Source organism: Neofelis nebulosa, chromosome 3 (genome assembly GCF_028018385.1).
Source record: "Neofelis nebulosa isolate mNeoNeb1 chromosome 3, mNeoNeb1.pri, whole genome shotgun sequence".
Classification (NCBI taxonomy): domain Eukaryota; kingdom Metazoa; phylum Chordata; class Mammalia; order Carnivora; family Felidae; genus Neofelis; species Neofelis nebulosa.
In genome coordinates, this window is record NC_080784.1 from 15130162 (window position 1) to 15156763 (window position 26602).

The following is a 26602-nucleotide window of genomic DNA, read 5'->3' on the forward strand; positions in this document are numbered from 1 at the left end:
TTTCCCGGGGCACCTGGGTGGCTCAGTTAGTTAAGCATCGGGCTTCAGCTCAGGTCATGATCTCTCAGTTTGTGAGTTTGAGCCCCGCATCTGGCTGTCCGCTGTCAGCGTGGAGCCTGCTTCGAATCCTCGGGCTCCCTCTCTCTCTGCCCCTCCCCTGCTTGTGTGCTGCTCTCTCTCAAAAACAATAAACATTAAAAGGAAAAAAAAAAAAAAGAACAGCTTTCCATATTAGTAAATGCTGCTGTAATTCATTATTTTTAAGGCATTCGCTTGGTGGCTATGTCATAATTATTTAGTTATTCTAATGACAGTTTCCCAGATTTTTGGTTATGGACAATGTGCAAATGAGCATTCCTGTATCTTTCTGGGTTCAGTAGTGTTTCCAAAGTTTAAATACCTAGTAGAAGAGTTGCGGGTCCTGAGAGCTTGGCTGTGAACCACGGTCAACGGTCTTGTCTCTGCCACGTCTGATGACCTCGTCCTTCCACTTCCTGGCCTTGACAGTGTCTGAAACAGCGGGCGCGTGTGGGAAGCCAAGACCCTTGCAATCCCCTTTTTGCCAACACCAGTTTATCTCCTAAACGTTATAACTGCCCAAGTTAGGAACAGGAGGACTTGGCTTTTTCGAGCGCAGAAGGTTCTCCGTGGTGGGAGTGTCCAGTCAATTTAGACTGCAGGCTGCAGGCTAGCGCCCTTAGCAAAGCGGTTTTTCCTTCCCTTTCCTTGTGCCAGTGCTGACTTCTGGCCTGAGTTGATCCTTCTCTAGTAAGACTTCGCTCCAAGCTACAAACAAACACAGACTTTCCTTTACAGTTCCGGCTGCTACCACCGTGACCAGTGGCCTCCACTAAGCAGGGCCACATTTTACATTCTGTCACTGGAGCGCAGCACTTGGGAGGTCATGGCGAGAGAGGCTGACCAGTGCTGGGGCGGGGGGTGGGGGGCTCCCAAATGAGCTGAGTCTCCCCAGCCCCTAGCTCCCCTCCCCCACCCCAAAACCCCCTTCGTGGGGCGGGGTAGGGCGGGACGGCAGTTGTGACTCCAGATGCTTCTTCCTGGCTCAGGAGCGGCACAGCCCTCTCACCCGTGGAGGCTCAGGCGTTGGCACATCCGCCTTGCTGTCCCTATGATTCCAGTCCCGAAACTGTTCACAGTGTGGCAGGCGAAAATGGTAGCACTTTGGTGACGCGCGTTGATTTGCCATTAGTGTTTATTCCGTGCGATGCCTGCTCCTGCCCAGTGTCCTTTTTCCTGTTGTGTTTTTCTCCTTGGAAGGCCTTTTAGACACCTTGCTGTTATTTGAGTTAAAAATGGTTTCGTTCATTCTGCCATCTGCCTTTTGAACACCTTTCCGATGACAGAAGTCCAGATGTTTGTTTGAGTCTAAATGCGTCAGTTTCCATTTTCTGACTTTCTGGAGAGCTGTGTTGGCAGTAACCACTGGAAAAAACCCAAGGTGGTTCTAAACCTTTTGAGACTTACTGAGGCCTGTTAATCTTTAAAAGATGGTCACCGGGGCACCTGGGTGGCGCAGTCGGTTAAGCGGCCGACTTCAGCTCAGGTCACGATCTCGCGGTCCGTGAGTTCGAGCCCCGCGTCGGGCTCCGGGCCGACGGCTCGGAGCCTGGAGCCTGTTTCTGATTCTGTGTCTCCCTCTCTCTCTGCCTCTCCCCCGTTCATGCTCTGTCTCTCTCTGTCCCAAAAATAAATAAAAAACGTTGAAAAAAAATAAAAAAAAAAAATAAAAAAAAATAAAAGATGGTCACCTAAAAACCCGTTTTCCCCAAAGACTGACACGCATTCATTCAGACTGCGTTAGCTGTGCCCCCACTGTGTGCAGTGGAATCTCCCACTGGGGATTCTGGCACTGAGGGGGCCAGACAAGTCCCCACCCTGAAGCCACTTGAGAAAGTAAGGCAGGGGCAGGGTGCCTCGAAAAGAATCTCTAGTCCCTGTGCTGCCCATGGGTATCACTGAGAAAATGGCCGATGCTTAGTAAGATGTGCCAAAAAGAGCTTAAGACACGGATTGGAATAAACCAAGTCACAGCCCATCTTGTCCAGGAGAAAAGTGACAGTTTCTGTTGAAATTAGAGCTGCAAGGCGTGGGTTCCCTCCAGCACGAGGCAGCTTCCCAGAGCGTGCTTGGCCGGCTTGCTTTCCCCAACACCCTGGCGAGAAGTAGGAGGGAAAGCGAAGAGGAAAGTTACCCTGTATCACCACCCCAAACTGTGTTTAGACTTCCTTTTCTTAAAGCAGCTTTCCAAACAAATGCCAAAAATCAGCACACATATTTATTAGATCTCACTCTCCCTCAGAACGCAAAGTAATTTGAATTAGATTTTTGTTTCTGTCAGGTGCGGACAACTACTGTTTTGCATTAAGTACACGTTGACAAGACTGCTTCTAGACGACATTTCCCCTCATCTGAGTACGTAGGTCGCGTGAAGTCTGCAGCCACTTGATGTAATACAGTTCATTGTATAACGCAACATCACGAGCAGCTTCTGCAAATATAGGCAGTTTTCGAAAACAAACCACTGGCTTCAAAATCTTTATCGAGCACTTGAACCTCTATAAATCATGTCAAACAGATGCAGTCCCTACCCTTTGGAAGCTTACGGGCCCATGTAAACAGCTCGGACCCCAAGGCAAACCATGAGCCAAAACCAAAATTAACAACCAGGCAGCCTCTTGGCTTCACCTGCAAGTGGGAGTCCGGGCCTTGGTGGAGGCCGGCGTCCACATGATGAATAAGCCCCATAATTCCCAAATAAGAAGGTAGGAAGAGTAGTAAGTAGCACGTTTATACCTAAGCCTCATTTCCTACTTCACAGTTTATTTATATAGCTAAGGAATTGTCTTTTTAGTTGATGTGCTTTTAAGCTCTAAGTATAACTGAAACAAAATTGTGATTAATTTTTCCCCGAGATAGTCGGGTAGTATAAAACATACCACACACACACACACACACACACACACGCAGATGTACTTATTGTGGATAGTTTTCAGAATACACAGGACATGCCTGTGTCCCCTCTACATCTGATTTAACCACATGTTCATTGATCTAGATGTTTAAATGCTAAATCCCAGGTGAATGAACATTGCAGCCTGGAAATAATTGAAACGTGAGATTCTAGAAGGTTAGTTCAATAATTACGCCCCAGCTATTAAATACAATGTTACGAAACTATTAAAAAGTTACGGACTTCCATTTCCTGGTCTGGCCTGTTAGGAGCTTAGAAGTCACTACTCTGCCCTAACAACAAGGAAAGAAGCTGAACAAACTGAAAAATCAACAGCTCTTCTTAGATCTGTCAAGAAGATGAAGTCACAGGTCAAAACATTGCCCCCCCCAAAGTAGAAAGACAGGCAGCACAGACAATGACCATTCACCAGAGCAGAAACTCCAAGGGGGCCAGTACTGGGTGGGGTCCGAAAGCCTGAACTGGAATTGGTGAACTGCGGGAGGTTCCTGGTCAACAAGCCTAAGACCTAAAACCTCCAGGGGGCAGCCATGGGAAGCCCCCCACCCCGCACTTCTGTGAATTTTCTGTCTAGGATCTCTACTAGGTCCTCAGGATCAGAAAAGAAAACCTGTGCTTCCAGCAGCGTGAGGGGAAAGCGACCATTCTGAAGTAGGCCGGAGCATTCTGCTAACAAGACCCACCCTCGGAGTAGCTAGAGTCTAACCTACAACGGTTTTTAAGAGAGCCTAACCAACTTGGGGGTAGGAAAATACCCACTCCAGCCACCCTGTCTCACCTAAGGGGGGGGGGGGGTTGGGGGACTGACAAGCATTTGTGAAGTTCTCATTTGGGGACACAGGCCCACCAAGAGACTGACCAGATTCAGACATGGCAGGGATGTTGGAATTATCAGACCAGGAACTTAAAACAACTGTGATCAAGGCTCTAAGGGCTCTAATGGGAAAAGTAGGCAACATATGAGAACAGATGGTCAATAACAGCTGAAAGAAAAAGGCAATTCTAAGAAAGAATCTAAATGAAATGCTGGAGATCAAAAACACTATCAAAGAAATGGAGAATACCTGTGATGGGCTTGTTACCAGACTAGATATGGGCTGAGAAAAGACTCTGAGCTTGAGGAGATGTCAGTAGAAACTTTCAAAACTGAAAATCAAAGAGAAAAAAGACTGACGGGGAAAAAAAGGAAGAGGGTATCTGAGACCTGTGGGATAATTACAAAAGGTAAAACTCACACACAGTGGAAGTACCAGAAGACAGAGAAAAACAGAAGAAATATTTAAAGCAAGAATGGTTGAGAATTTCTCTAAATTCATATCAAACACAAAACTACAGACCCAGGAAGCTCAGAGAACACCAGGCCAGCTAGATGCAAGAAACTCTGCACCTAGGCATGTAACATTCAAACCTCAGAAAATCACAGATACAGGAAAAAATCTTGAAAGAGGCCAAAGTGAAAGAACACTTAACTTATATAAGAACAAAGATAATAATTATACATACGACTTCTCAGAAGCCATGCAAGCAAGAATAGAGTGGGGTGAAATATTTAAGGTGTTGAGGTGGGGGGGTGGGGACAACACCAACTGAGAATTCTATACCCAACAAAATTATCCTTCAGGACTAAAGGAGAAATACTTTCTCAGACAAATGAAAATTGAGAAAATGTGTTGTCAGTAGACCTGCCTAGCAATAAATGTTAAAAGAAGCCCTTCAGGGATTAGGAAAATAGTGTAGGTCAGCAACTCAGATCTGTATAAAGAAAGGAAGAGCATTGAGGAAGGAATTAGTGACTGTAAAGTTAAAACTTTTATTTTTCTTATTCTTAAATGACCTAACAGATAACAGTTTGTTCAGAATAACAATAGCAACAATGTATTTCACATATATATGCTTACGTATAAGTGAAATGACTGACACCAATGATACGAGGGACAAGAGGGAGATATTTGGAATATTTTATTATTATATGGTACTTGCAGTATCCATAAAGTACTGTGGTGTTTTGCATATTACAAAATATTAGACAACCACTTAAAAGTTTAAAAAAGAAGTACAATTGACATGCTAAGAAAGGAGAGAAAATGGAATAATACAAGTTGCCCAATTAAAACCACAAAAGGCAGAAAAAGAGTAGAAGGCAAAAACAAAGAACAAGGGCAGTGACTAGAAAACAATAATAAATATGGCGGGTATCAATCCAGCCATATCAGTAATCCCTTTAAACATTGATGATCTGAATTTGCCAATTCAAAGAAATTGTCAGAGTTGAACAAAGGACAAGACCCGACTACATGTTGTCTACCAGAAACCAGTTTTATACATAAAACACATAGAGGCTAAAAGTAAAGGCATAGAGAAAAATATGCCATGCTAACACTAATCAAAACCAAATTAATCTGAGACAGACATCTGAGCATAAAAAGTGTCCGGTATAAAGAAGGTCGTTGTATAATGATAAAACAGCCAGTTTTCCAAGAGGACATAACATATCCTTCACGTGTACACACTTAGCCACCCAGCATCACAATATGTGAGGCAAAGACTGATGGAGCTGCAGGGAGGAACAAGTGCATCTACTTTTACTGTTGGAGACTTCAATGACCCCTTTTCAGAAATGGACAGAGCCCAGCAGCAGAAAGCCATCAAGGATGTAATTGAACTCAACCACACTATTAATGAGCTAGACACAACTGACATCCATAGACTACTTCATCCAACAACAGCAGAATTCACAATCTCCTCAAGCTCACATGGAACATTCATCAAGATAAACCACGTTTTGTGCCATAAAATATAACTTAAAAATGTAAAAGAATACAAATCATGCAGTGTCTACCCTCAGACCACAATGAAGTAAAACTAGAAATCAATAACGGAAAAATAGCTGGAAAATCCCAAAGTACTTACAGACCTATGACACATTGTTAAATAACACATGGGTCAGAAAAAGAAATCTCAAGAGAAAACATATTTTCAACTAAACGAAAGGCCAACTTATCAAAATTTGTCCAATGCGGCAAAGAGGAAAATTTATAGTAGTCAATGTATATACTAGAAAAGAAGAAAGATTTAAAATCCATAATCTAAGCTTCTGCCTTAGGAAACTAGAAAAAGAAGAGTAGATTAAATCCAAAGCAACCAGAAGAAAAATAATAAAAATTGGGCAGTTCTCAATTACATTGAAAACAAATCAATAGCAAGTTTGCAGGATACAAGGTTAATAGAGTCAATTGCTTTTCTGTATGCTAGTGATGAACAAGTGGAATTTGAAATTAAAAACAATACAATTAGCGCCCCCTAAAATGAAATACTTAGTTTTATATCTAACAAAATATGTATAAGACCTAAGTGAGGAAAAATACAAAACCTGATGAATGAAATCAAAGAACTAATAAATGGAGAGAGAGTTCATGTTCATGACTAGAAAGACTTAATATTGTCAAAATGGTCTTCCCAAATTGACCTATAGATTTACTGCAATTCCAATCAAAATCCCAGCAAATTATTTTGTGGATGTAGACAAAATGATTCTGAAGTTTACATGGGGAGAGAAAAGACGCATGATAGCTAACACAATATTGAAGGAGGCAGGGCTGTGGGACTGACATTACCCAACTTCAGGACTTCCTGTGAAGCTAAAGTAATCAAGACAGTGTGATACTGATGAAAGGACAGACAGATAACTGGAGCATAATAGCCCAGAAATAGGTCCACATAAATGTGGATACAGGCAACTGACCTTTGACAGAGGAGCAAAATCAACACAACGGGACAAGAGAGTCTTTTCAACAAGTCAAACAACTGGACATCCACATGCAAAAAAAAAAAAAAAAAAAAAAAAAAAAAAAAAAAAAAAATCTAGGCACAGACCTTACACCCTTAGCAAAAGTTAACTAAAAATGAATTGTAGGCCTAAATATAAAACACAAAACGATAAAAGTCCTGCAGTGTAACAACTTAAGAGAAAACCTAGGTGACCTCTGATATGGCAATGACTCCTAAGATACAACACCAAGAGCATGACCCATGAAGGAAAGAATTGGTAAGTTGAACTTCATTAAAATTAAACATTTCTGCCCTGTGTAAGTGTCAAGAGAAAGAAAAGACAAGTCACAGAGCGGGAGAAAATATCTGCAGAAGACACATCTGATAAAGCCCTGTTATCCAAAATATACAAAGAACTCTTAAAACTCAACAGTGACAAAATGAACAGCCCAATTAAAAAGCAGACAGGGGCACCTCGGTGGCTCAGTCTGTTGAGCATCCAACTGCGGCTCAGGTCATGATCTCATGGTCTGTGAGTTCAAGCCCCACGGAGCCTGGAGCCTGCTTTGGATTCTGTGTGTGCGTGTGTGTGTGTGTGTGTGTGTGTGTGTGTGTGTCTTTCTCTCTGCCCCTCCCCCACTTGTGCTCTCCCACTTTCTCAAAAATAAATAAACTTTGGAAAAAAAAAAAAAACTACTTAGAGCAGTGCAACCAAGAAATCTCTCCTGTTAACGTTTGCCAAATACACTTTCAATCTCATTCATCTTTCCAAACCTTTTTTCTTATATTAGCCATTTTAAAAACAGTTTATTGGAGTCGAATTTACATACGAGATTAGCTTCTTTTACTTAGTGATATACATGTAAGTATATCATGTGTTTCCATGTGTTTCTATGGCTTATAGCTCATTTCTTTTCAGCACTGGATAATATTCCATTGTTGACAAGCACCACGGTTTACCTGCCTGTCACTCACTAGGGGACATTTTGGCTGCACCCAAGTTTTGGCAATTTTTTTTTTTGGATTTCATTTTTAAGGGGCGCCTGGGTGACTCAGTCGGTTGAGCGTCCGACTTCAGTGCAGGTCATGATCTCATGGTTTGTGAGTTCGAGCCCCGTGTCAGGCTCTGTGCTGACAGCTCGGAGCCTGGAGCCTGCTTCGGATTCTGTGTCTCCCTCTCTACCCCTCCTGCACCTGCACTCTCTCAAAAGTAAATAAACATTCTTTGAGAGAGATTTCATTTCTAAGTAATCTTAACATGGGGCTTGAACTTACAACCCTGACATCAAGTATGCACGCTCTACAGACTGAGCCAGCTGGCATCCTCCCCCCGCAAGTTTTGGCGATTATAAAGGAAGATGCCATAAACATCTGTGTCCATAACTTTTCAACTCCTTTGGGTAAATACCAACAAGTATGACTCCTAGATCATACGGCAAGAGCATGTTTATTTAGGTTGGTAAGAAAACGTCAACCTGCACCTTAAACTTATACCACAGTATATGTCAATGGTATCTCGATAAAGTTGGGAGAGGGGGAAGAATTGAAAACAATGCCAAAGTGTCTCCAAAGAGGCTGTACTATTTTGCATTCCCACCAGCAGTGAACACGAGCTCCTGTTGTACCACATATTTGCCAGGATTTGGTGTGGCCAATGAACTGTCAGTGTTTTGGATTTGGGCCATTCTAATAGGCGTGTGGCCGTATCTGGTTGTTGTTTCAATTTGCATTTCCCTAATGACCTGCGACGCGGGGCATCTTTTCATATACTTATTTACCATCTGTGTATCTTTTTTGGTGAGGTGTCGGTTCAGGTCTTTTGTCTACTTTTCTTTAATCTTTTTTTTTTTTTTACATTATTTAACATTTATTTACATGTAACATTTAATGTTTGTTTATTTTTGAAAGAGTGAGCGCCACCAGGGGAGGGGGAGGGAGAGAGGGAGACAGAGGATCCGCCGCAGGCTCCAGGCTCTGAGCTGTCAGCACCGAGCCAGAACCGGGGCTCGAACTCATAAACCGTGAGATCATGACGCCGGAGTGGAAGTCCCAGGCTGGAGCCACCCAGGCACCCCGTCTTCATTTCTTTTCTGAGGGTTCTTAGGCTTTCCAGATGCAATAAAACGATCACATATTACCCGCGTAGTAAGATCTTTCAAATGCGCTGCAGTAAACTCGTCCCCAGCGGCGGCCGCGCCACACCTGCAGGGGGAGCCGCGCGGGACTGTCGCTGCGGAGGCTGCCCTCCCGGCTCAGCGCCCGAGCCCTCAAGCCTTTACACCCTGTCTCCGGGACTTTGTAATTAGCGTCCTGTGGGGGTTTGTTTTTATTTCCTTTGCCAGGCCGAACAGTCCAAAGAAGAGCAGAAGCAGGACTTGAACGCGGAGAAATTGATGCGGCAAGTGTCCAAGGACGTGTGCCGGCTGCGCGAGCAGAGCCGGAAGGTGCCGCGCCAGGTGCAGTCCTTCAGGTAAGCGGCCCGGGCCCGTCGGTGCTCCCGGACTGTCCTCCGCGTGGTCTCGGTTCGGCGGGAGCTCACGTCAGCAGTGACAGCGGGGGGACCGTATGTGCTTCCATTTGCTCCTTCGTGAGGTTACACCCCCCCCCCCCCACGACAGCGGTCCTGACCCGATGAAAGCCTGGCTCCCCAAGAACCCAGGGTGTCCCCGGCGCTTAGAAGCAGTTCGCACATCCCGCTGAGAAATCTTGACGCAAAATACGAAGAGGTATATATCTTTGGGTCTTGTGTTGTTCACTCATTCAACAGACGCCCCCCCCCACCAACCCGTGGACGTGGATGCCCCTCACCCTGGCCCCCCAGGCTGTGCTGGGCTTGCGCGGGGTTGGGGGGGATACACGCGGAGAGCCTGGGGCACAGGCCTGGGTGGGAGAGCCAGATACTCTGCCCCAAGCATGGGGGAGAGGAGGAGTGGAGGGGGGACAGTCCTGGTTTCACCTGCAATCAGGGGCCCCGTGTTCCCCGGCCGTCTGATTTGTCAAGGGAAGTTGGAAACAGGAGTCCTACGTGAAATATCTCAAATGTTAACATTGGCAACTGACTCTGGTATGTAAACCCCGCCTGAGCCAAAGAAATCCATTAGCAGGGAGTGTTCAGTTTGTGGTTCCACCTTAAGGCTTTCAGTGACATCGTGATCAGGCTTACTTGCCTTTTTTTAATTTTTACTTTGTATTTTTATTTTTTAAGAGTTTTTTTTTGTTTGTTTGTTTGTTGTTTTTTTTTTTTTTTATGTTTGAGATAAAGAGCAAGTGTGGGAGGGCAGAGAGAGAAGGAGAGAGAGAATCCCAAACAGAGCCGGGATCAAGAGGAGAAACCACAAGAGCCAGATGCGTGGGGAGGCGCCTGGGTGGCTCAGTCACTTGAGCGGCCAACTTCGGCTCAGGTCATGATCTGGCGGTCCGTGGGTTCGAGCCCCGCATCAGGCTCTGTGCTGACAGCTCAGAGTCTGGAAGCTGCTTCGGATTCTGTGTCTCCCTCTCTCTCTGCCCCTCCCCTGCTCGTGTTCTGTGTCTCTTTCTCAAAAATATGTAAACGTTTAAAAAATTAAAAAAAAAAAAAAAAGAGCCAATGAATGCTTAGCCGACTGAGCCACCCAGGCGCTCCAAGGGTTGTTGTTTTTTTTTTTAAGTAATCTCTACACCCAGCGTGAGGCTCGAACTCACAACCCCAAGATTAAGAGTCACTCACTCTATCAACTGAGTCAGCCAGAGGCCCATCAGTTGCCTTTTTTTTTAAGTTTTGCTTTTATCTCTTCTGGAATCGAACAAATCTAAAGGATGCAATACCACAAAAATAACTCATTCCAGTTTCCACAATTCTGTCATTCCCCCTTTCTTCTCTTCCCTTTCCTTAGTCTTTTGAGCTTTTCCACCTCAGTGCCTACTTCTTTGACCCCACACTTCCTCCACCATGTAGACAGACCCGTAGTTTCCCAAAGGAAGGCTGGTGCTGTATTCTTTTTTTCCTTTTTTTTTTCTTCTTTTTTGGCTTTGTTTTTCTTCATGGCTGCCATCGTGCCCCACATAATGTAACACATCCTCAGTAAATATGCATTGATAGGGTACTCTGTACGACATGAACATTACGTACCAAAGTGGATAGATTGCTCCTATCTTTCGTAACTATACAATCCCAAAACCTTATTTATTTATTTATTTATTTATTTATTTATTTATTTTTATTTATTTTTTTTTTTCAGTATTCTCCTAACCTCTGAAAACCATCCTACCCTGTTTTCTCAGCTTCTCCCTTTCGGGCTGTTTCTCCTGAGCGCTGTTTCGGGGCGCAGGACAGACCTGCCTTTACCACAGTCACGCTCTTTCTTTCCCTTTCATTTGGAGTCACGACATCACTCCACCCTTTCCTTAGCACGGTACTGATTTTAAAGGACTTTCCCGATATCACGTACTTCTCTACGAGGCCCTGAGAAGTTCCCTGGGACTTTGGACTTCCTGCATCCTTGACTGCCTAGTTCAGAAGCACTCCTAACTGACCCGCTGATGGTTTAAAAACTGTCTCACACTGGAAATGCAGGAGGGAACGTACTGCCTTTGTCTGTGGGTGATTTACCGTAAGCCAGAACTGCCCTTCTCCCGCATTACATCCTGTCGTAACAGGCAAAGACGATCTTGACCTTACGGGGTTCTGCCTAAGGAACAGATCCCCTATCCAGGCTGGCAGAGCTCTTGGGACTATTTTCCATGGCCACAGAGTGTTTTCAGCTTCCTCCTGAAGTCCATTTATTTCTCACCCCTACTCTAGGGAGAAGATTGCCTACTTCACCAGAGCGAAGATAAGCATCCCGTCCCTGCCAGCCGATGATGTGTGATCACATCCCTGAAGACATTACGTTGTCTCCTGTTCATTCTTAGGGAGGGTACAAGACTGAACGTTTGTTTTGCTTCGGGGGGTTCTTTTTGTAACGTAACCATCAACTCTTAAAGAGCTTTTATTTCACAGCAGATTTTCAACATGTTAATTTGTAAAGTATCTTGAATGTAATTCTTACATGTTTAAAAAAGAAAAGAAATCCGATAACCAAAACGGGCTGATCTGGTACACGAACGTCCAGTACCTGCGAATTGCCACCAGGCTGCAGTTTATAAAAGTGGAACGGAGGCCGTGCCCCGTGCACATCCCAGTGGCCAGCTGTTGAGAAATGGCTCGGTTTAGCAGAAGGTCATTTTTGCTTTTCCTTGGTTGTCCCGTGAGCAGACCGAGGATGGCAGCCGGCCGGGCGGTATTTTGGTACCAAGGGGCAGCTCTTTGAGTTTGAAGTCAAGCGTGAGTACGGTTCCGGCTCCGCCTGAAACAGGTGTCTGCGCTCACGTCCGCCACCTGTGTCAGAGCCCCTCGTTTCCTTAAAACAACTTCCTTTTTGTCCTTTTCTTTGAGTCTAAAGAAAGCAAACCGCTGGAGCAGTGCTCCTGGCCGCGGGGAAGGCCTTTTGATGGGTCACCTCCTGAGCGGGGAGAGGAAGGGGGAGAGCCGGGGACCCTACGCACACAAGTCACCTCCTCGGCAAGCACCTGCCGCCTCGGACGCGGCCCGGGCCCGCGTACGTGCTCCGAGGGCCATGCCCGGCCTGCGCCCTTGACGCCGCGTCCTGGGGGTGAGGCTGGTGCCCCGCACGGCACCGTGGTGGCCGGCGCTCTAAGCCCAGGGCGCGCGGGCGATGCGGAGGCAAGCGCGTCAGCACGTATCTGGTGAACCTGGGAGGCCCGATTGGATCAAAGTTGCCCAAAAAAAGATTTTTTAACTTTATTAAACAGATTTGTAACATTTACTAGAAACTATTTGGCAGCTCTCACGTTTAGGGGATCCTATCTGTAATTTGTGGCGAGGAGGCCAAGAGAAGAGTGTGCCTGGGGACATTATCAACTTGAAATATCAGCCAAGGCGGTTGGTTAAGAAAACAATTCTAGATGATCTCGTGTCGAGAGGGGAAAAAGGCTCTAGGTCGTCCGTGTAGAATGTGAGCCCACCCGCCCCAGGCCCTGCTTGCGAGAAATGTATCTGCTCTGCCAGCATAAAGGCTTTTTTTTTTTTTCAACGTTTTTTATTTATTTTTGGGACAGAGAGACAGAGCATGAACGGGGGAGGGGCAGAGAGAGAGGGAGACACAGAATCGGAAACAGGCTCCAGGCTCCGAGCCGTCAGCCCAGAGCCTGACGCGGGGCTCGAACTCACGGACCGCGAGATCGTGACCTGGCTGAAGTCGGACGCTCAACCGACTGTGCCACCCAGGCGCCCCTAGGCTTTTGAAGTAAAGAGTATTTGTGCAATTTAACTCATACTTATCATTCAGTCAGTTCTACTGGAAGAGCCAGTTTTCGGTCAGCCATCTTACATAGCAAACTAAATCTTGGTGGTTTTGCTTTGTTTTGTTTTTTGAGAAGTACAAAAATCCTCTTAACGGAATGGATCCCTTAAAAAAATAATAAGTTCTATTTCTAAGATAGCATCCTCAGCAAGAATTCTTAAGTTTCTTGAAAGTAATTCTACATATTCTGGAAAGTTCGTTTTATCAGAATCAAAATTCGAAGTAAGCAATTTCTGAGCCGAGAACTTTAATTGTCTCTTCCTAAGTTATCCCACCACTTACATCTAAAATGTCTCCGAAGCCATAACTGGATGTGACACCACTCTGGACAAAAACCAGCCTCGCGACTGCGCACCGTCCTTCGAGGCCGCGCGGCCCATTCTTTCAGATGACTAAGGAAAACCAGAGCGGGAATGCCATTCCTCCTTGTCAAGGTCAAATGTGAAAGACAGAAGTTTATTTAATATAGAGCTAAATGAAGGTCAGCCGTTTTCAGCTTCGTAGTGTGACCGTGAAAATGTTTATAGAATTATGTGTAGTTGTACCGTACGATTTTATTTTCTTCATTTATTTATTTACGGTCTTATTTATGTTCTGTTTAATATATAGTTCGGTTCTGGCCATTTTAAATGTTTGACCCAGAAGAGGCTATATTGGACTATTTACACCTTTATAAATCTTCCTCAGATTAGCAAATCACTCTTTGTCATACAAAAAGCTTCAGACCAGTATACAAGAATTAAATCTGTCTCAGGCTGGTAGTTAACAGTTGTGACCAAGATGCTTTAGGTTTTATTTCACAAAATGTGCTCCTTTCTAACATGAGAAATGAACTTATTTTAGTATAATCCTTTTCCACACTTTAAAAATCAGCAATAGTGTTATGTATTTATAGGCAGCTTTTCACAATTCTATCATATTTGTACTAACCCAAATGATTCACAGTGACAAAACATTTTAATAACTTGATCACAAAACCGTATGAACAATATGAATTTTAATATTATAAATACTATTTTTTAAAGGTAGAATTTATTCTGCACAGGGTAAAAAGAATGTAATATTTAGGTCTCAAGTTTGAATTATCAGTATATTATTATAATTTTGTATATCAGAATCTAAGTTGCAGGTACAAAAAAAAAAAATATTGGTAGCCAAATGAACAAAGTTTAGCTGAATCTCTGTGGCATGCAAATCAAATTTAAAATCTTTTTTTTTTGCTATTACTTTATCTATATTGTATTAAATATCAAAAGCTCAGGACTGAACTAAATATTTAATCAGGTTAAATTCTGAATATGTTTCTGTTTTAATTTGTCTCGTTTGTAAAAGTATGCAAATACATCACATAGATTAACTTTGGTTTCTGCACTTTCCCTGTGTTTGTGGGTGGACAAAAGTTCGGTGGTTTTTTTTGTTTTTTTTTTTTTTAAACAAAGATGCATATTGCCTCATACTTTATTTCAGTGTCGTTTATTGCTTAATTTCCCTAATTGCTGCAAACAAGAGTTTACTTGAGCCACGCACCGAGCAAGTATAAAATCTCTCACGAGGAAATTCCTAACCCCGCAGTTTGCTATGGATGGTTCTTGGTTGGAAGATATGTATTGCTGAGAGGAATAAAAATGGCATATTTTCATAGTGGGAGTAAAAGAAGGGGCTTCCAAGGTGAGCTCTGGGGTCCCCGCCCATCCCAGCCTGTGCTCTGGTCGGCTGGCCAGGCCGTGGTCCCGGGAGCTTCTCGGTCAGTGCACCCCGCCCTGACCCTGAGTGCCCCCCGTGGCCGCTCACCGAGCCAGGGGTTGGCCGGGGCGTCAGTTGTCTGCAGAGCACAGGACACAGAAGCCAGAGCACACCTGTGGGGTAGGTTTTCCGTGACTCTTCCCATGCACCAGACCGCCCCCCTCTGCTTCTGCCCCGGTGAGGAAGCATGAATGAACCCGGCTGGCTCTTGGAAAAGGCTCCGTAGAGGCGCTGAGGTCTCCGAATAAAAAGGAGACGGCGCGTCCCACATCTCTTACCTCCCAAGCTTTCAAAGAACCAGCAAGTTTTTAGGATACTCTAATGACATTTGCAATCGGTCTGCAGCAAGACTTTAGTTTCAGTATAATAGGTGATCTTAACACACTTAAAAGCAGTAGGTGATCAGCAGTAACCTTTCCAGCTGCCAAAGTGACCCATCTCTACGAATGACACCTTCAACGATACGGAGGCACTGATATAAGGCTTTATTTACCGGTTCTGTGCAATCACTGAATCTATTTTAAAATTGAGAAAACTCATCCGCAGTAATGAGTGTGATTACTATCGAGTCTTGAGTGGTTTTGGTCTCAGAGTAGAAGACAGTGGTTTACTCTCCTAGAAGGAAATTGCAATGTAAGAAGCCAGTAGCCACAGTGAAAAAAAAAAAAAAAAAATTTTTAGAAAATTAAACAGCTCAGTGAACGGGCAGCTGTGCAACAGGAGATCCTACCAAACCCAGACAGGAGTGAGCTTCACTTGAAGAGTGGACGCCACTGATCCTTCCTGGCTTAGACTTTCAGATGGGCTTTTTTCATCTCCAGGTGCTGACGGTGACACTGTGTTTCTACCACCGCGTAGGGGCCCGGAGCCGGAACTGCCTGGGTAACGCAGGCCACGCAGTTCAGCAGGCAGCCTCCCAGGAGGAGGGAAAACCCAGCAGACCAGCCCAGAAAGAGGGCTTCCCCAAACTCCCACCTGGGCACAATCTCTGGCATGGTCTCATCCCAGAACTCCTGGACGGTCATGTGGGCGACCCAGGAGACCGGAACCAGGGTCGCGACGCCTGCTGCCCAGAGCACAGTCCCTCCCAGGATCAGCAGTCCCTTCTTGAGGCCTGGCCGCGTCTCTCCGACCCTCAAGCAGTCCAGGCCAAACCCGGAGGCCAGCAGGCCCAGGAGCCCCAGCCCGTTGGACAGGAACATTAAGATCCTGGAGATCCTGAGTTCGGCAGGCAAAGCCAGGAAGGATTCAAAGTCCTTGCACTGCGTCCCCCCTTCCTCTTGGACGACACAGACCTGCCAGAGTCCCATGGTCCAGTTCTCCATCTCGTTTAAGTCCAGATTGAGGTTTTTCCATTGTGGCAGGTAGTTTGTAAGACAGGACAAAACCCATCCCAGCAGAGAGAGTGAAATTCCAGCTAATTGCGCCACGCTTCGAACTACTAAAGCCATTGCAGATCCCCGGGAGCTTGAGCCAAACTAACTCCTGCCTTTCGATCTCTGCGTGGGGACGTGTGACACCTCACGCTGTCACTTCAGAGCTCGGAAATATTTCTTCATTGTGTGTAGAGGATTCTTGCCAGAGCAGCTATTGTTTGCAAAGGTGTTGACTAGGTTTCAGCAAAGGATACAAGGAAGTAAGTCTGCCAACCAGTAATGCCCAGGTGTGGCCAGCACCGTGCCGGTGTCCTAGGAGCTGACTCCGTAGTAGCAGTTTGTCTCTGCAATAACATCAGGTAGGACCGATCCTCCTTTCATTGTTAACATTGCTAGCTCTCTAGCGAGTCAAAGAGTGAAGAAGTCTCAACGCAAAATGTGTACCCGACAGCTTGGGCTCAGCTCCCACCGCTCGCTTTCTTAGCAGTTGCACCTGTCCAGATTGCCATCTGTTGCCGCTCTCCTGTTTCAATACGTACGTCGCGGTAATACCGGATGTTACCGTTTTCTAAAAGTGAGTTCCAGAAAAGTATTTCTTATCGGAAATCTCTCTAGACCTTGCATTGTGTGTGTTCAGAAGACCCATAAGCTACATCCACCACATAACCTAGGAAGCAGTACTGAACTCCCAACCCCAAATACCCAGTCTACGTACCTACCCGCCTTTTTGTCAGATCCGTGCACGTGTGCGTACGCACTTGTTATTTATTTATTTATTTATTTTTCCCTACGTGGGCTTTCTGCATCGTGGAAAAGTTAAGCTGTAGGACTTTATAGGTCAGGACGGACATCTCCCCTGGTTCACTTACTAATGTATGTATCCCCATGTCTATCATTTTTCACTGAACCAAGGAAAGTTGTTACTGAGCAAACGAACTGTCACTATCTGGATAGCAAGCAAAATATTTTTGGAGTTGTTTATTTTATTTTATTTTTTTAATTGGAAACTTTGGAAGGGAGAGACAGGAGAGACTGGCCAGTATGTTGACTCTTGAGAGTATCGTGATATACTGAAAACCGTAAGCCCCCTAAAACCCTGTCACACAGGGTACCTAGTCATCTCCTAGATGCAAACCACCTGTGTTCAAAGAAGACCAAAGTCCCTGTGGTGGAAATAATACTTTGGGACAGGCTTAACAGGGGATATTGCTAATGCAGAATGTTTAAAAGATCGCAGATTGGTTTTTTTTTCCTTAGGAAATAGAAACTAATTATTATTATTCCCAGCTATCAACAAAAGCAAAGTTCCTGATATAAAATTTAACACATCAAAGCTTAATTCTGATTAGAATGGACGGCCGCTGCCACGTTTTGATTTAAATAACCGGGTCGATGAAATTATCTTTGCTCATCCCTGTGTAATGCTTCCCATGATAGTTTCCTTTTAGATATAAGACTTGCCTCTTTCTTACTTCTCCAGATTTGGGGAGGAAGAGGGGACCTAGGATCGAAAAGTAGTTAATGAGAAACCGAGAGCAGCACAGATTTAATTACATAACAAAGACCCCTTTCTAGCATAGACCCCACTTCGCGGTTGATGTGGAAAGATGTGTCTTTTTGCTCTTGCCAAAGTCTTACACTCTCGGGTCTGCAGTTCCATTTTCCAGGTACAGACACTGAATTTGCATTTCTGCCACCGCATAGGGGCCCGGAGCCGGAACTGCCTGGGTAGTACAGGCCACGCAGTTCAGCAGGCAGCCTCCCAGGAGGAGGGAAAACCCAGCAGACCAGCCCAGAAAGAGGGCTTCCCCAAACTCCCACCTGGGCACAATCTCTGGCATGGTCTCATCCCAGAACTCCTGGACGGTCATGTGGGCGACCCAGGAGACCGGAACCAGGGTCGCGACGCCTGCTGCCCAGAGCACAGTCCCTCCCAGGATCAGCAGTCCCTTCTTGAGGCCTGGCCGCGTCTCTCCGACCCTCAAGCAGTCCAGGCCAAACCCGGAGGCCAGCAGGCCCAGGAGCCCCAGCCCGTTGGACAGGAACATTAAGATCCTGGAGATCCTGAGTTCGGCAGGCAAAGCCAGGAAGGATTCAAAGTCCTTGCATTGTCTCCCCACCTCCTCTTGGACGACACAGGCCTGCCAGAGTCCCATGGTCCAGTTCTCCATCTCGTTTAAGTCCAGATTGAGGTTTTTCCAATGTGGCAGGTAAGTTGTAATAATGGACAAAACCCATCCCAGCAAAGATAACGAAAGTCCAACGAGCTGCATTGCTACTCTAAAGACTAAAGCCATTGCAACAAGTCTTACAACTTTGGCCACCCCTGTGGGAGTCACTGTCTTTCGTGCTTCACAGTAGTGTGACTGTTTTGGTCCTATGCTGCCCGGAATATAAGCTTTGGCCATTAACTCTTTGGAAACTCTGAAATGCGTTTTTGTTCTTCTCGAATATAATGTTTCATGTAAAGGACGAAGGACCCTGTTAAAACTATGAGTTAGGCTTTCTGATAAGGATTTGATCTGTTACCTTCCAATTTGCTTGGTAAAATTATATCCCCAATGCTTGATGATTATAAGTCTAAGGATGAACAAAGAGGGCTCTGTGACCCCTCACCCTAAAATACAACAGAAATCTTTGTGCTTCAATATGGATTAATTAGATTTTAAGTGGTGATAAAAGGCCAGCTCTTTCTGCAACAGGACTTCATTGTGATAGCTGAATCTGAGATTTCAGGGATGCAAAACAAGACCTTGTAAAGAAAGGTAGACTGTTTCCCTATAATCTTTATTCTCCTCAGACTTCCTTAACCTACACAAGAGCCTGGCCCTCCTTCTTGAGTGTCACAGGCCCTCAGTGGGGACTTGGCAGGAAAGTTGCCCCAGATTCCTTTGAAAGGTAGAGGCGGGTTCACTGGGTTCATTAAAATGAAAAAGACCAACGACTGATGCCCAAGAGGTGCTAAGTGAGGAGGGGAAAATCCTGGGAAGCTCTGGGTCTCACTCTTAAGATTTTCTCCATCCACATTAGGGACTTGGTTTTCCAAGTCCCACATTAGGGACAGTGTTTCTCGGTATCTGAGAGGCGTGTGTGTGTGTGTGTGTGTGTGTGTGTGTCCCCGTCCAAAGCTGAGCTGTGTTTGCTGTCATTTAAGCCACACAGACAAAGCACCACCAGGCAGGAAGACTCCCGACGGGTCCAACACAAAGGTTCTGGTGAGAAAACAACAGCCACAAGGAGGCTGACCTTTGAGGCTTCATCTTGTTTGTTTTTTCGATTTAAGCCCCACCTTGAGAGCATACTTCTGCAGAGGGTGACCCCTGAGAGAATACAGGGCCTCCCAGGTGGGACAAGAGGTCACGTGCTCCAGATTCCCAGGGCTGCTCCAACCCCTCTCTGCAAGGGGCCCCGGGACTCCTACACCCACAGCGGGAAGGTGGGATCTGACAGGCTTGGGGGGGACAGGACGGGAAGGTTCCTCAAATGGAGCCGTTGCCCTGGAGGATTCTAACCGGCTGAAACAGAACCACTGCCCATCACAACCCAGTGGTTGAGTCTAGTCCAGGGTCAGAGAAGAGCTTTTATGATATTGTTCAGTGGGAGATGGGAGAGAAACAGAACCCAGAGCCTGATGCAGCCAAAGTAAGCCTCAGAGTCATTAGGTGAACGGTGTTCTCTTGAGTATTTGCCATCATTTTATGTTTAAAAAAAAAAAAAAGATGAGTTCTTAACTTTTACAGATTTTCAGAATCCCTTAAGTATATTGCTGTCCTCAATGAACTAAAATAAAAGGTGGTTCCAGTTTGCACAAAGACGTAACAGTCCACAAAGGGCTAGTGATTTGTCCTGAGCCCTTATCACCAGGAGCTGGGATAATGGTAAGCTAGGGCTTTCCTCCAGGCAGGTGGCCAGGATGCAGGGAGCCCTGGAGAACAACCATTAAGAGTCACGAGGAGATGATTCCGAATATCACAATGAGACGTGTGTGTGTGTGTGTGTGTGTGTGTGAGAGAGAGAGAGAGAGAGAGAGGGAGAGGGAGAGGGAGATGGAATGGAATAGGCCGCCCTGGGAGGCAGTGACCCTTCCTTCCCAAGGATGTTTTAAAAAGGCTAATTTCTCACCTGTCCGGGCCACCGTGGGGGAGGTTTGTGCCATGCTGGGGGGGGGGGGGGGGGAGGGCACGCGGATGTGTGACCCCTCAACTCCTTTATTCTTTCAACATTTAGAAAAATATTTTCGAGCACCTCCTCCTGGCCAGACTGTTAAGTGTGAAAGACACAATCAAGACCACGGTGGATGCAGGCCCTGCCCCAGGGGCTCGCATCCCAGTGGGAAGAAGCCATCGCGGAAACACGTGAGTAAGAGAATTCAGAGAAATACAAGGAGCAGGGGAAGGGAGTGCTCAGGGCGGGGAAACCCCAGTGCAGCATCCCTGGGAAGGGGAAGGTGCGAAGCCCCGACCCACAGCCGCATGCGCCTGGACCAGTGTGTGGGCTCTTGCTCAGGCCGCGTTGGTCCCGGAGTGGGTGTGGGGGCGGAATTTGGAAAACAAAATCACCAGCACAACGTTCAGTGAGTGGAGGACCACAAGATCTCTGTCTCCCAAACATTAATCTGAAAACAAAAACCCCAAGGGCGCCTGGGTGGCTCAGTCAGTTGAGCGTCTGACTCTTGATTTCAGCTCAGGTCGTGATCTCAGGATCGTGGGATCAAGCCCTGCGTCGGGCTCTATGCTGGGCGCGGGGCCTGCTTAGGAATCTCTCTCCCTCGCCCTCAGCCCTTCCCCCCCAACTCGTGTGCACCGTCTGTCTCTCTCTCAAAAATTAAATGAATGAATGAATGAATGAATAAGTAAAATTAAAACAAAAAGCCCTGTTTACCAAAAGTCACACACCTGGGGAAACCTCTCAGTCCAGAGCAAGTGTTGACGAATGTCCCCAAGTAAACCATCCGTAAATTTAGTTGCTTGAAAACAGCAATCACGTAGATGTATTTACTCGTGAATCTGCAGTTTGGGACAATGGTCTCTGCTCCCAGTGGTGTCGAGTGAGGCTGAACATCACCCTCACAGACAAGGCTGTCACAGGGGCCTGCCCCATTCTAGGAGAGGGACGGAGAGGCACCGTCTCTCGGTGGGGAAGCAGCAAGTCTCTGGAAGAATTGTGGGACTGGAGGTACTTTCGTGGCCATTTTCGGAAATCGGATCTGTCAATGCAGCTGTGAGCCAATCTAGATCGTAGGAGACATGTGGCAGGCATCGCATGGGGAACACGACCTTCCTTTCCCTCCTGGGTTTTATGTTTTCACGTTCAAGGTGAAGTCTGTGGTCGTAGGCAAAATGGGTTGCTTGCCCTCCCCTGCCTGCTGTCCTGGGACCTGCCGTCGGGGAAGGGAGTCCCTTCGAGGGTTCACGGATTCAGCCTCACGCGTTTGGGCCCCCGCTCTGTGCCAGGCAGCACGTGAGAACCAGGGCTGGAGAGAGCGGTCGTCAAGCAAGACCAACCCAGAGAAGAAGACGGGATGCTGAACACCCTGATAGGGACAGCGCTGGGGCAGGATGGCTGTTTCAGGGGAGGGACGCCGGCAAAGGGGTCTGGGGGTGGCTCCCGAAAGACAGTGGGCCAGAACAGCTGGTGCCTGGCTGGAGATTGAGGGCGTCCGTCGAAGATGAGGCCGGGTCACGGGGCACCGTCATGCAAGCTAAATCATCTGGATTTTAGAATATAGATCATCAAAAGCCTTTGCAGGATTGTAAGCAAGGGTCATTTATGCACAACCTAACCGGTGGCCCCAGGGACGAGCTCTTTTGTACCATTAAGTCACAGACGCCCCGGGGGCACCCAGGTGGCTCAGTCGGTTAAGCGTCAGACTCTTGGTTTCAGCTCAGGTCGGCATCTCACGGTTCCTGGGTTCGAGCCCCATGTTGGGCTCCGCACTGACAGTTCAGAGCCTGCTTGGGATTCTCTCTCTCTTCTCTCTGCCCCTCGCCCACTCTTTCGCTCAAAATAAATAAATAATTTTAAAAAGAAAAAAAACGTTTAAAAAAAATGGAGTGCCTCGGTGGCTCGGTCAAGTAGGCGTCCGACTCCCGCTCAGGTCATGATCTCACGGTTTGTGCGTTCGAGCCCCGCATCGGGCTCTGTGCCGACAGCTGGAAGCTTGGAGCTGCTTCCGATTCTGTGTCTCCCTCTCTGCCCCTCCCCTGCTCTCTTCCTCTCTGTCTCAAAAATAAACATAAAAAAAGGAAAAAAAAAGACACGGAAGCCCTAAGAGCAAGACCACCTGAAAGCTTAGCTGCTGCCTGAAGCAGGTGGCCCCCTGGGCAATGGCAACCCTAATGCAGGGGAAGATGAGCGGGGAGAGGGATTGAAGAGAGAAGGGGCCGGGGCATGAGATGTCTTTTGAGAGCGTTAGAGTCTGAAGGCAGTGGAGAGACACAAGCCCCGTGATCTCAGAATTTCCCTAACAAGCCCCAACGGCCCTGGGAGATCAGCGTGCACCTTCCCGGGGCCCAGCGAAGACTCTGGAATCCGCATTGTGGGGACGCGCGGGGGGAACAACCAACCACAGAAACTACAAACGTCCCTCCGCGTCCCGTCTCCCAGCGGGGGCTCCGGCGCTCGACGAAGGGGGAGAATCCGCCTCTCTCATAACAGGTGCTCAGGCCTCCCTGCCACTTTGACATAAGAGTAGAGACAAAGGGGTCCTCCTGCCAAACACAATTGTTTTGAGCAAAAGAAAACCTGTGGTGTATGACGTTTCTGAAAAACATCCTTTGTCCCGCTAAACAGAGATTCGCACTCTGAATCCTGGGAGGGCACCCATGAGGCTAAGACACCCTGTCGCCCTCACAGCCCCCAGGGCACGATGCCTTGGGTTCAACAAATAGTTGTCTATTAAGTAAAAGAGGTGGGTCCCTCTAAATGATAGTGAATGGAGACATACGGTCCCAACGCTGTAATAAATGCCCATCACCGCCGATTCCCTTTCGTGACGATGATGACACAGCCTGGCCATCCTGGTTTGAGCATGACCGGTGGTAGGAAATGTTACCCAAACATCATGAGTTAGCAAACAAGAGTGTCCTGTTCCAGAAGGGTGTCAAGATTGACCTATTCTAGGTTTGGGAAAATGCCAGAAAGGCCGGGGGTGCACCGAAACGTTCACTGGGTGCTGAAGATGGGGGCTTTTCCTTTCCCACATTTTTGTTAGTTGTGTTTTCTAAATGTTCTACAAACCGTGCAGGATTCTCAAAAGAAGGGGAAATAAGGGTTATAAAAGGGGGGGGGGGCGAGGAACTGTCGGACTAAGCTTTTTTTCTTTTGTCAGATCATAATAATAGGTAACAGTTGCCACATGCTTTCTGCTCCCCAGGCACTGTCCCGGGGGCCTGGAACACACGTTAGCTCGCTTTGTCCTCACGATCGCCGAACGCGGAGGCACTAGCCGCAGACCCATTTTGTAGATGACAAAGCACACACAGGCGGGTAACTTACCCATGGTCACAGGGTCCTTTACAGAGCTCCGGATGCAGGCGCCTAAATTCTTTTCCCAGAGCACAGACGTGGGCTGCGGCCCGGTCCCCAAGTCTGCCTTCAGCAGAGTTGCTCTAAGGCTCTGGGCTTCAGAACCTCCTGAGGGACTTCATTCCAGCTGGACTTCGGGGTTCTGCCCCCCAGTGGTGCGCCGGTAAACATTTCAGCAGCGGCTCCTGGACTGTGGGAGCCCCCGTTTTTAGCCTTTGCCAGTTTCCACGGTGTAAGTGCTCTTTTTTTTTAATGTTTATTTATTTTTGAGAGAGGGAGAGAGAGAGAGAGAGAGAGAGTTGGGGAGGGGCAGAGAGAGAGAGGGAGACACAAGAATCCGAAGCAGGCTCCAGGCTCTAGGCTCTGAGCTGTCAGCCCAGAGCCCGACGCGGGGCTCGAACCCACAAACCGCGAGATCATGACCTGAGCCGAAGTCGGACGCTCAACCGACTGAGCCACCCAGGCGCCCCAAGACACCGATGGTTTAAAAACAAACAAAAAACTGTGTTAAAGTTTATAGCCCTTATCCATCACTTGAATTGACTGGTTTGATTTATCATTGCCAGGCAGTCTATTCGTTGAGCGTCCCTGAAACTGTCACCAAACCACTTTGAGAAGAGAGCAAAGGAAAACGATCCAGCCCTTGCCAACTGGAATCAGAGAGAGAAGAGGACATCGAATACCGTAAAGAAAAATATCTCTGTATGTCTATAAACAAAAACAAACTATAACTGCTCTGCAAGCGGGAACACGTGTGCCTGGGCCTTTAAGCTTGAAGCCAGTAGCTCGCTCGGATCTCTGGGGGGTCGGCGCCGGGAAGTTATTCCCCCTGGCCTGCCGTGTTGTGCCCAGGACGGTTCTGGCGGTGAACGCAGTGAAGCAGGTGGCCGCGGTGGATATCCGGGGCACGGATCGGGGAGGCGGTGTGGACCCTTTCCCCGGGATGCGTCGTCCACACGCACTGGTTCTGGTTTGTGAGCAGCTCCAGGGTCGGTTTCAGGCGATGGCATTTAGGGCAGGAAATAGAGGAAGCCTGGTCCCCGTTAACCGATCCCCCCCCCGGCGTGCCCCGGCGTGAGGGGGCGTGTGGGGTTCCAGCGGCGGGTCTGAAAGCCCTTTTTCATAGCTGGGTGTGTGGGGCTGCGGTGTCTCTGGAGGCCCCGTCGCCTGATGTTCCCGAAGTCCCAGCTGAGATTTGGTTCCAAGCCTTAAGAAAACTGAGGCTGAAAAACTAATGTGAGGCCTCGACTCCGGGTGGTGAAGGGAGCCTCGCGTCCATGCGGCATCTGCTAGGGAAAAACAGAACAGAACAGAACAACCCAGAATGAAGGCTAATGCCCATAGCCAGGATTTGATGAGCGCTTCCTGCTGGCCGGGCATGGGGATGACGATTGTGTCTGTGGTACCTTCGCCCTCCTCACGAGAGCTCTACGATGTAGACGCTGTTATCACTCCATCTAACAGGTAAGGGGTCTGAGGCTTAAATAAGCCAATTAGCCTCATAGAGCAAGGATTGAAGCCCAAACCCATCCAGCACCAAAGCCCAGGCCTTAACCCCTTCGGCACCGTGGAAGCAGCCGTCAGCCATCGTCGCGCTTGCCTCTCCGTTTTGTCCAGACGCTTTGCACCCGCGGGGCACCCTGCTCCCTCCTCGAACCAGGGTCAGGCGCTGAGCGCACCTCGGCTTGGTGCCACGAAGCCCACCCAGGCTTTAGGGCTGGGAAGTTAGCAGCTGCGACAGCAGGGGCGCCCGGGGCGGGGGGGTGGGGGGGCTCAGTCGGTTGAGCGTCCGACTTCGGCTCAGGTCATGACCTCGCGGTTCGTGCGTTCGAGCCCCGTGTCCGGCTCCGTGCTGATGGCCCAGAGCCCGCTTCGGATCTCTCCGCTCCTGACCCGCTTGCACCCTCTCTCTCTCTCTCTCTCTCTCAAAGTAAATAAATAAACATAAAAAAAAAAAAAAAAGAAAGAAAGAAATGCACAGTTTTGTCCTTCGGTTGGGGAGAGGGACAGGGGAAAACAAAATGAGCACAAATCTGGTGAGAGTCATGGAGGCTGACCCAGGTGTCTGAGAAAGTGACATGTGAGCCAGGAACTAACTGATAAGTCAACCAAAGACCCGGGGGGGACTGGGCCAGCCACAGGGAGCAAGAGTGGGAAGCTGAATGGGAACATGCTTGCCGTGTTTCTGGAACCCAGCTGAGGGCGCCGTGGCAGGAGAGCAGGGAGCAAAGTGAGGTGCTGGGGGGCCAGGTGAGGCCACCACACGCCCACCGGGGGTTGTGGAGAGGGGCTTGGGTTTCACCGTGACTGTTTCCCTGCGCCGCAGCCCAGAGCACGGACGTGATCCAACGTGTGTTTTGAAGCGATTACTTTGGCAACTGGAAGGAATGGCCAAGGCAGCGCTTTGCGCGGCCGAGATGATAGTGCCGTCCTGGGAGGACGGTGAGAAACGGAAGAATTTCGGCTGTGTTCTCCAGAGGTTGAGTGGGGAGGACGTGTTGACGCCTGGCAGTGGGGGCTGAGGAGTGGACGGGGACCCAGGATCTTGGCTTTAGCCCCCGGGTGGCTCGTGGCATCATGTACTGAACTGGGAGAGACTTGAGGAAAGGACAAGAGAGAGAAGAGGCAGGAGGTCTTCGGGCCTGTCTTATATTTGCGATCCCGCTTGCCATCCACACAGGGATGCCGGGTGGGAGGCTGGATAGACGCGTCGTGCGCTCGGAGATCTGAGCCGGAGGCCTAAATGGGGAGTCTTTGGCCTTCAGGTGGGATTTGGGAGCATGGCCAAGATTTATGGGGGATTCGGAGGGAAGAGAAGAGGGCTCACAATGAAGCTGTGAGGAACACCAGCCCTG

At 47.7% G+C, this 26602-nt stretch overlaps 3 protein-coding genes across 6 annotated transcripts in view; 1 reads left to right on the forward strand and 2 right to left on the reverse strand.

The window, feature by feature from the left end:
- WWC2 (WW and C2 domain containing 2) overlaps positions 1–11824 on the forward strand; it is a 207582-nt gene extending 195758 nt beyond the window's left edge. For all 4 annotated transcript variants that reach the window (XM_058719941.1, XM_058719943.1, XM_058719942.1 and 1 more), the window contains 2 exons: positions 9103–9230; positions 11541–11824. In XM_058719941.1, the coding sequence (XP_058575924.1) occupies positions 9103–9230; positions 11541–11607 (195 nt within the window). In that variant the 3' untranslated portion in view covers positions 11608–11824. The remainder of the gene's footprint in view (positions 1–9102; positions 9231–11540) is intronic.
- Positions 11825–15384: 3560 nt separating this feature from the next.
- On the reverse strand, positions 15385–16370 carry LOC131506380 (claudin-22-like). The gene is made up of 2 exons (XM_058719945.1): positions 15575–16370; positions 15385–15459 (listed from the first exon to the last, which is right to left on the reverse strand). Exon 1 carries the CDS (start codon positions 16293–16295, stop codon positions 15633–15635), a length of 663 nt encoding a protein of 220 aa, XP_058575928.1. The 5' UTR covers positions 16296–16370; the 3' UTR covers positions 15385–15459; positions 15575–15632.
- A 1484-nt stretch (positions 16371–17854) lies between these two features.
- LOC131506381 (putative claudin-24) lies at positions 17855–18517 on the reverse strand. Its single transcript, XM_058719946.1, has one exon. It carries the CDS (start codon positions 18515–18517, stop codon positions 17855–17857), a length of 663 nt encoding a protein of 220 aa, XP_058575929.1.
- Positions 18518–26602: the final 8085 nt, after the last annotated feature.

Bases quoted from the DNA above. Each gene is read 5' to 3' on its own strand.
- LOC131506380 (XM_058719945.1), bottom strand. From the start codon at position 16,295: ATGGCTTTAGTAGTTCGAAGCGTGGCGCAATTAGCTGGAATTTCACTC.
- LOC131506381 (XM_058719946.1), bottom strand. From the start codon at position 18,517: ATGGCTTTAGTCTTTAGAGTAGCAATGCAGCTCGTTGGACTTTCGTTA.